This window comes from Bombus terrestris, chromosome 18 (assembly GCF_910591885.1).
Source record: "Bombus terrestris chromosome 18, iyBomTerr1.2, whole genome shotgun sequence".
NCBI classification, from domain to species: domain Eukaryota; kingdom Metazoa; phylum Arthropoda; class Insecta; order Hymenoptera; family Apidae; genus Bombus; species Bombus terrestris.
In genome coordinates this window covers 2,019,418-2,033,683 of record NC_063286.1, presented here as the reverse complement: position 1 = coordinate 2,033,683, position 14,266 = coordinate 2,019,418, and the positions used below count along the sequence as shown (strand labels likewise).

The following is a 14,266-nucleotide window of genomic DNA, read 5'->3' as shown; positions in this document are numbered from 1 at the left end:
CTCTCTAGAGTCCCTTACCGCCTCCGTGGTCCGTGTCGCAGCGTATTAAAGCCGACCAAGAAATTCAACGCGACTTTTTATTCCCAGGCGCAAGAACCAGTCTCTCGCGGTGAAAAAGGCTCGGCCGTTTTCGGCTGATTATTTCACCGATAATTGACCAACGATTGCCTCCGCGTGCATTTAAGTCTCTGCCAGCGGTGCCAGTTGGCGCGTGTAGCAAGATATCCCATAGGATACTAAATATTTTCTGAAAGACGAATCATTCTTTGAGATGTTCCTGCTGCTCGTTTAAATTTCAAGCAGATTTTCCGATTTTTCTTCTCTTCATCGAGTAGACTAATAAAATGCGAGAAAACCCGAATAGAAAAGTGAAAACGATATCGAGGACCGTGCCAAAAGACGATCAAACCGAAAAAATTCATCGGAACGGAAAGAGCAAATGGGGAAAAACGAAAAGCTCGAGAGAAAGGGATTCCAATTGGTCGATCGCTCGTCCATCGATAGCGCCAATTACTACATACAATGTTCATTTTTTCCTTTTCTTTTTTTTTCTTTTTTTCTTTTTTTTCTTCCTCGAACGATTCCTTTAATCGTCATCTCGGTGAAATTCGTTTCGTTTCTTTCTTTCGTTAAAGACACTAAAGGGATATAAACAAGGAAAAAGTACGGTTTCGTTGAAAAGAATAATGTTAAGCTTGAAATATTCCTGGCACGTGTACGTATCAAGTTTTATCCACGAATTTTCCGCTCGGCCAGTTTTAGTCTGTAGGCGTTTAGCTTTTTCGGTCTATACAATTTTCCCAGATATATCCGGTTAGAAATTAATATGGAACACCCTGTATACAGGGACACGTCACATAGATTTCGCGTGTAGTTACAACACGTTCCAACACGGGTATCTAGACACGCGGCCATGTTTCTGCCAGCGCACGGAAGCAGTCAGCGTGTCGATGATTTAAAAATATAATATATTCAACGGTTGACCGCCGTTGCGCCGCTTAACTAGCCAGCCGTGTTCAACTTTCAAACACTCTTTTTCTCTCTATCGTTACCCACCCTATACCCTCCCTTTCCTCTGTCCCTCGTATCTCTGTGCCTTTTCTTTTTCGTTTGTTTACCACGGTCCTATCGCCTCCACCGGTATATCTCCATAATCGACGTTTAACTACATTTTAATCAGGACGCGTTTACACCGTGACAAAAGGAATTTTCCCCGCTCGATCCACTTGTCCCGATATTACATTCAAGTTATACGATGCTTGCTTATGCCGTTTTGTTTCAAGCATGGAAACCGCTTCCATAACCGGCGAGATTTATTTCGATCATCGAACGGATAAAGTAGCTGAAAGGCGCCTGGCGTATTAGCCAATTCGACGTCGACTTGTAAATTTCAAAGAGTCACGCCGACGTGGAAAGGGCGGCCGAGTTTTCGCCTGAAAAATGGCAGCCGTTCCCCGAGCCGATCTGCAAACACGCGAAATTTCGATCGCGTTTCGTGCCGCTGCTCGTCGAAAGAGCGAGACCGAGTCCCCGATGAAGAGATATCGTTGACGGTTAACACCGTGCCACCGCTAACTTTCGACGGCTATTACGGTTTTTCGTGAAACGTAACGCTGAAAATGAGGTTGTAAATAGTAGGCTAGCGAGCAAAAGGTTATAGTCCACACCGTGAACTCTTCGATTTCTAAACAACCAATTAATAACGGCAACGTAGAGTTCGAGCTGGCTGGCCTGGCCGACCGATCGTAATTTCAAACGTTATGGTAATTTCATGATTTACACGACTGAAATAAGAACTCGAGTACTATCACGGTGACCTATATTTCCATCGATTCTGTACGTATCGCGCACTTCAACAATTTCCAACCGCTATTCTACTCAATTTATATACAAATTTCTACGTTTCTGTGTATTATCGATCAAACGTTTAACGGTAAACTCGAAATCGCTAGAATTTCAATCGTACTCGAATGTCCGAGAACGTAATCCGAATCTGCAACACCTTTGAACCGGCCGCGGATAATGACGTCAGGGACAAGCGATTTATAATGGCACCGCGGTGCGTATCGTCGCGACACGCGTACGCCCGTCACGGCGATTTTTTACATCACCGTGTGGTACCATAAATCAATTAAACAAAAAACCGCGGAGCCTGCGAGTGACAAATTCAGCTGCGACTCGGTCGAACCACCTGCAGCGAATTTGATTTGCGCGTCGACCGCTGCTGCCCTTTCCTCCTCGTTACAGTCCGGCTTTGTTGTTGACCGACGCCCTTTTTTATGCGGATATTTCCACGAATTCGTGACAGTCAGCCGTGCATTTTTATACGTTTCACGTTTGGGAAACACCAGCATCGAGACAAACGTAAACCTCTGAATCAGTGTTTCTAAAGTTTACATATACGTACAATTAGATATATTAATCAGGATCGGTTGTCGATAAAGTAAATTTATATCTAGCGTTTCGATCGAATTACAGCACAATGTTCAAGAACGAACGTTTCAATCCATTCCTGATTTAATCTATAGATAGTAGTATCTATCAAAACAGTAGCTATCGAAATAGTATATTTGTGTAAATACATCTGCCGAGACACGATTGATAAATACTTTTAAGAATTATTCGTCTCTTTCGTTCCACATTCGAAAGCGACTCGAAATCGGATTTGTACGCGCGCAGCCATTTCAATAATTAAATAATTTCTAACTCGAGAAATAAACCTCGACTTTCCTGCATCGATTTGTTTAATTTTCTTGGTGTCTGGAATCGGCTCTATAAATTCCAGGATACCTCGTATCTCTGAAGAAAGCGAAGACAACGTTACACTCCGTGAAAACTTAATTGCTTGGGGATTCGAGTTCGTTAGACACTGCGACCCCGATATTCTCCCATTCCTTCCTTTCGCCGTTCTTCTTCCTGCAGTTATGTAATACGCGCGCCAACGTTTTAAATAATCATTCGATTCCATCATTGTTCGACGCGTTGTTAGCTGCTCGAGCGAAGAAGAGGAAAAAAGAAAAAAAGAAAAGAGGAAATCTATAAAACCGAAGAAGAGTAAACATACGCTGTTCGTCTGGATTACTTCGCTGGCATGTTTGAGAAAGAGTGTACGCAATGCGTTAATGGCCGCATCGTTCACGTTCCACATCGAATATATTTATCGTTACTCACGGCCCTTCTACCTTTTCAAATTGTTTCGCTTTATTCTTCATTAAGGGGCATTTTTTTATTGGAGTACGGGCACGAAGCGAAATGGGCTCGCTCTCGAAGAACATTACGCTTCCCAAGGGATTCATTTCTCTCCGGTTCTATTCCACTCACTCACGATCAATTCCAGACTTTGCTTCTTACCCTCGTGTAACTTCGAATTGGCCGGATTCGTGCTCGTTATATCCGATGTCGTGAGTGCACTTACACCATCGCCGCCGCTTACAATCGTTTCACTCATCCGGTTGATGATTTTGCTTTCGGACCTCTTACAACTTCCAGCCATCCCGCAGGAATTCTCTGCCGCCTCTTATTACGCTTAGTGGATCCCTATCAATCTAACTTCAAAATGGAATTTCGTGATTGCCCCGCGTCTCTGCACCAACCATTAAGGACCCCTTGTCTCGCCGGGCGAAACAAAATCGACCCGCAAATTGCCCTAATTATTTACGTGTCGAAGCTGTTTCGCGCGCCAAGAATAAACAACTCTGTTACGGCGGATAAGTGGAAAGGTGGGTGAATTTCTATTTCAATCGAGTTATCCACGAGAACACGGACCATAGTCGAGACACTTTGTTTCAAGTTAAAATGCAAATCGCCCTATTTACGAATTCCAGCAACTTGTTTTCATCAAATTGCTTCTCGCTGTTCTTTCCGACTTACACGACTTCACCAACAAATCGCATTTCCACGTTCTAGCTTCGAAACATTCATAAATCGAACATTTCCGGCTTCCATATAAATACACCGTTTAATCCACCAAATAAAATTCCTCTACAGATACCGTTAAACGATATTTTTCTACTCGCTCGTCCCTACCTCCGTTTATCCTCGTAGAAACTTTCGATCGTAGAAAATCTCGGCGTCATAATCCGCGCAATTTCGTCTCGCGTAATCAACCCGATGAACAGCGCATAAAACTATCGAGCCAGTGAGTACACGATAAAGACGATTATTGCGCTAAATCGTCCTCCTCGTACATTTACCGTTATTCGTAACGACAAATTCGCCGCTAATCTCAGACTCCTGGCCACACACGAGAACCGAAACGCGCAAGTTCTCGTTTAGCCACCTGAGAATCCACGAAACCTTCTTCTTCTTCTTCCGAACGTGTAATTCATCGCCGTCGACGGAATACCAGTGTCGTTGGCCGCGTTTCTACGCGGCTGCTCATAAAACTTTGGACGAGGAGGAAAACGAGCTGAAGAAAGAGAGAAAGAAGAGAGGTGGAAGAGCAGGCGAGGGAAGAAGAAAGCGAAAGGAAGCTTGCGAGCTACGAAAAAAGATGGATGGCTGGTGGATGGTCCACTTTATTGCACCGGCGGATATTGTATAGCTTATGGCTACAGGAGGAGGAACGGGAACAGTCCTGGGAAAGCATTTTCCCTGTGAAACGAATGATCTATCGCGCGCTGCACGTACCCACGCACGCGGTTACGGGCAACGAATTTTTGGTCGGTCCGGAGTCTCTGGACAGAAACTCCAGCGAATTACTCGAACGAAACTTTTTGATCCTTCGTACAAGTTGAAACTTGGATTCCGCTTGATCGATTCGAACCCGGCCGCGAACTTTCTCTTCAATTTTCGCACGATTATAATTTTATCATCCGACAGGGCTGTAAAACTGTGTCGAAACTTTGACTGCGAACCGTGGGTTTTTGAATTTTCTCCGGTTTCAACGAATTCGTCTTATCTTACCGAGTCACATCGGTGAAAGCAGTTTCCAATACGCGCTTCGAAGCCGAGTAATGCTGTTCGTGATGCAATCGTGTGGGACTGTGCGATTAATTAGCTCTAGTAACACGGATCTCATTAAAAAAAAAAAAAAAGAAAAAAAGAAAAGAAAAGAAAAGAATCGGAAGCGTGCTTCCGGAATCGAAGCTGGCCAGACGTTGGAGGAAGGCGAGAAGATCGAATAGGGAGGTAGAGCGAACGAATACTGGATCAAACCGAATCCAATAACTCCCACGGGATTACAAACCCGACCCTCGGGAACCGAGCATTCCCCGAAGATGTGTAAGTTGCGGCGAAGAGGAGACTACGAACGAAAAGAGGAGAGAACGAAAAGGTGTAGAAACGAAGAAGGTGTTGGGATAAGGGAAGCTAGTTCGGAAAGGTGGATCGTCGCAGGGCTAGGATATTTCGTTGTGACCAACCAGACGTATATCGCAGCTTGCATTCGTATCGGCTGCACTTGTAGATGGGAAGCTAGGCGAATGAACCGGCTACGTGGGATATTTTCTTTGAAAATTTTCAAAGAATATTTCGCAGGACAGGAGACGCGGATCCGTAAAAAACGAAAAGGTTTCATCAGGATATCGAACGAGGGAAAATAGAAAGTGATACAGAAGCGTACCGGAGAATAGTTAAGACACATTGTACGTAGGAAAAAGAATTCTCCCGGTTATTTATTGTCCCGATTTTCGGATGGCTCGCACAATATATCTTCGTTTATTCGTTACTACGTAATTTATTAACGGCCATTATTACGAATTTTAAAGAAGGAATTTCCTAAATTTGAACAACACGTTGCGCGACGTTCTTACGGATCAACGAGGATCCTGACACGTTTTTACAATGCAAAAAGATCGACAGATAAAGCGCTTTTGACACGAGAATCAAAAGGGCGAAACCGCAACGGTTCGATTAAAAAAGAATAACCCCCGGCCTGTGGTCACGATACACCTCGAACTGGCAACAAATGTAGAAACAAAAAACAAATGAAGAAAGAGGTGATCGGCAAACAGAGCCACCAAACCAAACCACACGAACCATCGTCGAAACGATGAAACAAAATATTTGTGCGGTTTCAACGATTTTCGTGACGCGCTTCACCAGCTCCCTACAAAATTGAATTTCTCCAGGAAGATTCGTTTACCACCCGTTGCATAACATAGCCATACACGCGTGCACTGACTGCTATACATCGTCGTGTTACCGTATGTGTCGAAGTACGCTCACACTCGCCTACATTCCGATCGGTCGAAGGAACTAGAGGTAGCCGTTCCGACCAAACGATAGGTATATAACTTAGAAGTCGTTCATGGGATTTTGACAAATCGCCGAGGCTACCGCTGCCCTATTTCTCCTTTCGTTTTTCTCCTTCTCGTTCGATCAACCGAGCTCTTAACTTTTAGCAATGTCCTCGAACAAGGATCGAACGAAAACCATATTCTTTTTCGCAATATTGTTAAAACGTTAATGAAACTTCGGTACAACCGTGGCGTTTCGTAAAATAGTGGATTTTCGATATATACGTGTAAAAAAATTACAAAATTGTTCAGTCTGACAACAAATAAAAAGTAAATAGGAAAGTAAATAAGAATTTCGTAATAATTGGGCTATCTGACTAGAAAACAAATTGCGCGAGCTCTTTTTCCGAAAGCTTCACAGATTCGGTTCCGAGTTATCCAAACGTTGTTCGAAAGGTATCGAGTCAATTCCATCGCTACGTGGCTCCTTCCGCCAATGAAACGTAGAAACATTCTCGATCTAAATCGATCGAAAATTACAAAAGGTATCGGTCAAGCCTCACACCACCGTCCTGCTTTTCCAACCGGGGCAACAACGTTGCCGCACTAAATCCTCTAGCCGCGCACTACCAGAAACTTTTCCACGTAGCTCGAGTTCTCCGGGGTTTATCGGCACTGGAGGCAGTTTCCGGCAGCCAACATTCTTTTTTTCTTGCTTGATATTTCTCTCTTTTCGGACTCTGGCCCTCTTCCGCGGAGCTAATAAAATTCAAGGGTCACGCAAATCGAGCGTAACCGGGCAACCTACTCTTTCGAGAGCGATCGAACTTTTGCCTCTCGCTAGAGCCCGATATTACCGTCACGGCACCGCAGCGAAACGACCTAACGACGACTCAAGCCGAGAGAAACTGTATTCGACGATCGCCTTTTACATTTCACAATTACCAATCGTAATTACACTGTTTAAAACAATAAGGAGTAAGTGAAGTTGCCACGAATGGCTTTATCGCACGAACAAAATGAACAGAAACGAACAAATCATACATACATACGTACATTGCCGTGTTATTCGAACGGAACTGCGATAAAGATTGATTTTAAGGCAATGATTGAAACGAAACGTGCGAACGTAAGAGGAGCAGGTATCGAAATCAAGGCGACGCAAAATCACGAGATTTCGTTCCAGTGAACGAAGTTTGGAACGAAGCGAAGACAAATAGGGCTGCCACCGTAATTGTTTCGAGCAATGTACTTTTTCACGATCTACATGATATAACCTCCCACTTCCATATACTGCCGATAACAAATCTATTATCCTCGTAAAAAGTCATTGACATAATTCGAATCGCTTACGTAAGATAGCGCTCTCTAAGTAGAAAAGAACAAATGTGGTCAGACCCGAATTCGAAACGAATCAACGGGATAGAAGAACGATATCGAGACAACGCTATTGTACTTACTGACTAAGGTGAGGAAGGGTATGTTGTGCTGTTGAAAATGGGGCGTGCTGCAAGCTTCTTCCGGCCTTGAAACGGCGCTTCCGGTTTGCACTTCTATCACGTGACCGTCCCTTCGGTAGAACGTCATGCACATGAAACCGCTCCGACTGAAAACAGGAAGAATACCGAATAAAAACCGCACATTCCTTTGCCCTGTAAAAGACTGGTAAAACGTTTCGCCACGCGAACAATAACAGCACTGTTTACTCTGACAATGGTACCGCGATTGTAGCGCGCGTCCGGCACAACCCGTTTCTCAAAACACTGTATTCTTTTTTCCTTTTATCGGCAGAGTTCTTTGCTCTTTTTTTCCTTTTTCTTTCCGCTCCTGCATTCGCAGACTCGAACTTTTTCCATTTTTATCGTTCGCGTCCTTAGCTTCCAATTTTTTTTCTTTTTCCTTTACAGAAAGATGAAAATTTTTCCTTTTTTTTTTTTTTTTTTTTAACCGCTCGTGGCACACAAACGACAAAACAAACATGCAAGAACAGACAAACTTTATACTAGCGATCGAAAGCGGTTTATACTCACCAACCGACGGTGAAATGCGCGACCAACATAGTCATCGTCATCGCTTGAGCAGCGCTAGACTGTTTGATGCTGTTGCATAAGATCTTTACGTCCTGATCTTCTTGACCTGGAACGTACTGTCCGTCTAGGGGACCGTTTTCGAATCTCGAGGAACTGCTATTCGATCTGGTTACGTGCAGGGAAGCGTTCCGAGGATGGAACGTGTAAGATCTGGTCAGGTCGAGGGTGTGCCAGGTCAGTCCGCCGCTAGAGTGGCCGGTTAACCAATTGGGAAATCGGCACTGGCCGGGTGGCGAGACTGAAAGCGTACGGAAACCAATTTATTTAATGCTGATTGGACTGTTGCCACGAGTTGCCCTCCCGCTCTTTGAACTTCGCTACCGGCGTTAAACGGAACAGCTCCTTTCGTTTTAAAACGTATTTAGAATACGGACTTTGCGATATCCGATTGTTCGTTCGTTCGTTTTATCCGCGTCGCTTAAACGGTTCGTTTCCGCCGATTCGATGGAATATTTGAGAGTGGCACGGGCCAACGCCAGACTTTGAGCGTAATCGACTCGACCTTGGAATCGTTGCTTTCATTCTATTCTAATTCTCGTCGAGAGACGAAGTCTAATAGCCGTAAGAACGGAATTATCGCGATAATATTCAACCGGCAAGACGCACTCCCGTACTCTTTGGATGAACGCTTTCGTAGTTTGATCCAGATATTTGCATTCTCGCGTCGATCGACGAGAATCGTCGACCATTTCAATGAGCTCGAGAATTAAGCGAGCGGGAAATAAGAAGAGATCGACGAAGAAGAACGAAAGAGAAGAACGGGACGAGGCGATCTCCGAAAATTTCGCAGTCAGCCCACACTGGCTCATAAAGTCCTCGACGTTACGAAACGACAGCCGGTAAAACGTCGACGCAGGTATTCGATAGCGAAACAGAATCGTTCGAGTATCTCGCCAGTCCACTAGAGCTACCCCTTCCCCACTTCCTCGCCCCCCCGCTCTCTCTCACTCTCACTCTCTCTCTCTCTAGAAACTTCGCAACGTGTTCCACTTCTGGCTCGGGGGTGTAAAATCCGGACGTGAGAAGGAGCCACTTCGACGGTGTTAGGTAGAGGGGAAAAGGTTGACGCAGGAAAATGGATAACAAAGAGGGAGCGAGCACGAGCATCGAGAAAAAAGAGGAACGCGGTCTATAGGCTGGTAGATAGATGAAAAAGGAGCAAACGGAACACAGAAGAGAGCCAGGGATGAAGCGAGATAGGAAGAGACAAAGAGAGGACATCGCGAAGCACGGAGAAAGGGATGCCAGAATGGGACACGAGAGGAAGGGAGAAAAAGAGAATAGCCGGGCTGTAACGACGGAAGGGTAAAAGGCAGGATATAAAAAGTATAGGGAAAAAGGATGGGAAAATACGACGAAGATGGGGATATACGAAGAAAGAGATGGGGCAAGTTCAAAGGAGAAATACCGAAGGAAGAGTATGATAAGGAAAGAAGCGTGGGGTAAGGTTCACGAATGGAGGATTGACAGAGTGTACGTTCGGGCAGTTTTATGGCACGTAAAAGCATTGTTGCACAGCCTGGAAAAGAATGGAAATAATTCAGCGGCTCCCTCGATAAGTCCACGACGCGGACGAGCGAGATACAAATTCCGTGATCGTAAAAATCGAATGGCATTTCCCTTGTTTTACTTGCTGTCGTCCTTTATCTTTTCGTGGTATCAGGCCGCGCGCCGCCGCCTTTTTCCTCCTCGGTTCTCTTTCACTCTCCGTGAATCCATCTCTCTCTCTTCGATTTCGCACGTACCTTTTTCACCCTAGCACATCCCCCGTCCGCGTCGACCCTTTCCGTTATTTTTCCCGTTCCCCGTCGTGTATTGCCAATCTGCATTTTAACGACACCGATAAAAATCTGACGGAAAGTTGAATTTGTAACTCCGTCGTATCGGTCTGACTGCAAACGATTCAGCCCAGAACGTTGAAAGAGATCCGCCGATGTCGCGATTGATTTCTAATATTTATGTTCCGAGCTACGTGCAAGTTCCAGCTCGTCAATAATGAAGCGGAGTGACGCGCCGAGCTCGCAACTAACTTTACTCCCTTGCAACTTTTAACGAAATCGGTAATTATAGTTTGTAAAATCACAGAAATCTCGCCGTTAATCGGTACGTTGCAAGTTTCCACGTATAACTGGTGGTTGTTGCGCCTCTTTCGAATTTCCTCTAATTTCATTAGGTTAGAACAATATGAAATCAGAGAAGGGACACGGTTGTCTCGTGTGACAGCACATCGATCAGGTGATTTTATTTGTCCAGTCGATGCTGTCCAAATATTATCGAACGTAGCTTACCACCGGAAATTTCGGAGCACGTCCGTTCGATTAACGAGCAGGTTCGCCGACGTAATTGCCTATTCGGGAAGGGCCTCGTGGCATGGAACACGGTTCGGAGGAGGCTCTTCTCCTCCATGTTTCAAGACATCTCTCCCTGTCTCGGACTTGGTCTACGGCCTCTGCTAAGTTCCCTTTCGCTGGTTAAACCGCACGTTTTCAGCAGTTATGAAAACGCAGCCGAGTAATTTTCCCGGGGTATTGACTCTGCGGAAGAGTCCAGGCTAATTGAACAAACTTTCGAGCCGGCCTGTGGGTGCAGTTAGAGGTACTCAACGACGGATAGAGAAAGAGGAAGAGAGAGGAATAGGGAGAGAAGCAGATAGAAAAGGAAAAGGAATAGGATTGAGGGAGAGTAAGGAGGGAGAAAGAGAGAGAGAGAGAGAGGAAGAGAGAGAACAGCCGCGAGGGAAACCAAGCGGAAAGAAGAAAGAGAGGAAAAGATTTAATGTTAATCCATTTCCCGGGCTGTTTCTTGGCGTCGCTCCCTTCCTATTTCTCCGCTGCCGTTTCCACAAGAAGAATTGAGATATTAACGACACGGGTGCTTACAACAAGCAGCGAACCGACGCTGTGTGGCGCGCTTGGATGCGAGCAAACCCCTTGTCTTGACCGTTTGCCTGCATCCACCTTCGCCATTTCTTCAACCGACAGTTTTATCCGCGTGTCGGCGACTCTCGCTCGACTAAAAACGATTCGGGAAAGAAAGTGGCGCGCCCACGCCGCGACGAGGCTGCGGGGCGCCGCTTAAAGCGAAAGACTCTACAAATCTACTCGAGTGAAATCCGTTAACGAAGTTTGCCGTGAAACTGTACGCAGTAAGATACGGGCTAGCAAACTCTCGAGGAAGAAAGTGCAAGCCGAAGAAAAAAGAGAGAAAAAAGAGAGAAAGAAAGAAAGAGGAAAAGTTGGGTGGCGCGCGCTCGCGCAAGGGCCGAAGAAAAGAGAAAAACGTACCGAGGAAGTGGAGTAGCGTGTAAATATTCCTTCTTCGCGCTATGGATCCGCCATTTTGACACGACCCGTTAATGACACTGCGAGAGAGATAAATTTTTCAGACCGTGATTCCTCCGACGATACAGGTTTTCCTTCTTTTCTACCGAGTTTTCTCGTGTATTTCGTAACCTGACCTTATTCCCGCCATACTCGTTTGCCTCGACGCCAAATTTAACCTAATCGTTAAACTCTGAATACAAGTTGGGAAAATACGCTTCTTCCTGTAATTCTTTTACGGAAGTAAACACCATCTGTAACGAACGCTTCTCCTTCTCCAAATACTCAAAGACGAATTACCTAAAGAAATCTATTTTATCGTGTAGCTAAATTTATTCGAGACAATTTATTCGAAGGAAAGATATTTCTCTCTCTTGAAAATCAATCGTATTCAGAAACCCACGTACCTTTCATCAGCGTCATGGTTCGAGATCCTTCCATAGGGCTGAACAGACCGTTGCAAGTGGCGTCACCGCTCTGTGCCACCCGGTAGATCTCGGCCGCACCCTCCGGCACCGGTCCACTCTGTAAACCGACATCGTGATCCATGGCTCCTATGCCCATGGCAGCTCTGTGTAGATTACTCTGCACTGTCTGGCCGGCCTTCTCGTAGACGAAGCATCGGTATCGATCTTCGTTACTGGACGCGTGTCCGTGATGTAAACGGCCCACCAGGTAACGGCTGCTGCCCTCCTTCCAGGTGGCCAGGCATTCCAGTTCCTCCACTGAAACGGCCAAAATAACCGATTTCATCGTAAATATGGACGACCGGTCGGTCGGTCGCGTGTCATCTGTCGTTTCGCACTCCGCGATTTTCCTCTTTGTACGATGCATTGCGCACTTGCGCATATTGGAAATTTCGTTCGACACGATTTCGCAAGCACTCGTTTTTTTTTCGCCAACTCTCAGTTCGGGATGGTTTACTCGCGGAACGATCGTCCGTGGAACAGCTTTTCACCTAGGATATCGATGAAATTGGAGATTCGCGAAGGATCGTATGTCGGACCGGCAAAGGTATATCATCGTGCCTTTTATTTCTGACACGAATCACGAGAATGAATTTCGATTCGGTAAGGCGAGTGCCTAACGAGTTACGCGTCTATTTTCATAAAATTTTGCCGGCTGATGGAGAACCGACGAATATTTTCCCATGTTCGACATATTCGCCGGACCGGCTGTAATTTATAGGATATTCCACGATAAAAGTTACGTTTGAACGAGCAGTACACGCTCGTGTAGCACTCTCGTACTACTTGTATACCAACTATTGGCCGAACGTATCGTTCAATTTGTAGAGAATTAATACTAACGTTAAGTGAGTTTTAATCCCACAGAAGCCCGATAACAAGGTATGTAATTCCATTGTCCAGTGATTCGATTAAACCAACAAAAGCCATCTCGAAACCAATCATATGCAAATCAAATTCTTCGAAACATGCCATAAATTCATTGTAATAAACTTTTGCGCTTTTCAATGTAAAACCTATAGCTTTATTTCTCTTCCAATAAATACAATTTTTAGCCCGAAGCTTTAAATCCTTTGATTTCTAAATTTTATAATGTTTCTTCCCGAGTACTATCGTTAACATCGTAATCTGCGACGACGCGCTCTTACACTCTTATTTAATATATGTAGAGAAAACTTCGCTTCAACCACCTTTTATCGAGTGACTATTCCTTCACTTTGGTTTAAAAGCAGCCCCACGTTACTTAGGACAGTCGACCGGCACTGTTCTCATCCGGCGGCAGCGTTGCAAAGCTCGAGTCTAATCCGAGAAAAACGATCCGCCGTTCATCACGACGAGCAGCGAGTAATTTTCGCCAGAGGGTTCGTGCTGACGAACTGCGGAGGCTGCTAGACGCGGAAAGGCGGCAGGATTCGCGCGAGATCTCTGCATCTATCGGCGGGGATCAAATTCGACGCGGGAACTCGTGGAAACGAGACTGAGCCGTATGCGCCGGAATCTGGACCGGCTGACGAGCAAAAGAGCGAGGACCGCCACCGGGGGAACGAGCTTTTTCGTTCGAATCCTCGCAAATTGCTCGCGGCGTCCTCGCCCCGAAGGATCAGGGATCAAAAAAGGAAGCCGGCTACGGAGCAGGAACGAAGAGAAATAAGGCAAGAAGAAAAAGTACGGAGGAAGAGCGAAAGAGGAGCGTAGCGAAAGAGGAATGGTCGGGGATGGGGACGAAGGGACGAGAACCGAGGGGTTGCACCGGCGGGGCGGAGAGGGCAGGAGAAAGAAACGTCAGGAAAAAGTGGTAGCCGACTCTTCCGCGAGATGTGATTTAGATACGCGTCTATGAGATCTTGGCTGGCTGCTTCTCTCTGAAAAACCTCGTCGCATAGACGCTGGTTAAGGAGAGAGGAGAAAGGTGCCAGTCGAGCAGATGCGCCGATAAAATCGCGTTCTTTAGCCGTGACCTCTTGAAAGTCGCGTTTTCGCCGCACCGAACCGATAATTGTTGGTTTCTTCGTGTCGACGATCCTCCTTTGCCAACCTTGCTCGCCTTCTACGCCTCTCGAACGGCTAGCTGCACGCCTTATCCTCCGTCTCCGATGTACATCCTGCCTGTTTTTATTCGTCGCATCGATCATTGGACCTTAAGCTTCTTATCACATATCTGTCCTTTTTCCCCTTTACCGTGGTTTCTACGTGTTTATGATTCATTATTC

At 45.7% G+C, this 14,266-nt stretch overlaps 1 protein-coding gene across 6 annotated transcripts in view; it reads right to left on the bottom strand.

Moving 5' to 3' along the window:
* The window catches only part of LOC100644350, a 259,551-nt gene that overhangs the window by 35,114 nt on the left and 210,171 nt on the right, over positions 1-14,266 (bottom strand). For all 6 annotated transcript variants that reach the window (XM_048414106.1, XM_003402158.4, XM_048414107.1 and 3 more), the window contains 3 exons: positions 11,997-12,314; positions 8,210-8,507; positions 7,640-7,785 (listed from right to left, as the gene is read on the bottom strand). In XM_048414106.1, coding sequence (XP_048270063.1) covers positions 7,640-7,785; positions 8,210-8,507; positions 11,997-12,314 — 762 coding nt within the window. The remainder of the gene's footprint in view (positions 1-7,639; positions 7,786-8,209; positions 8,508-11,996; positions 12,315-14,266) is intronic.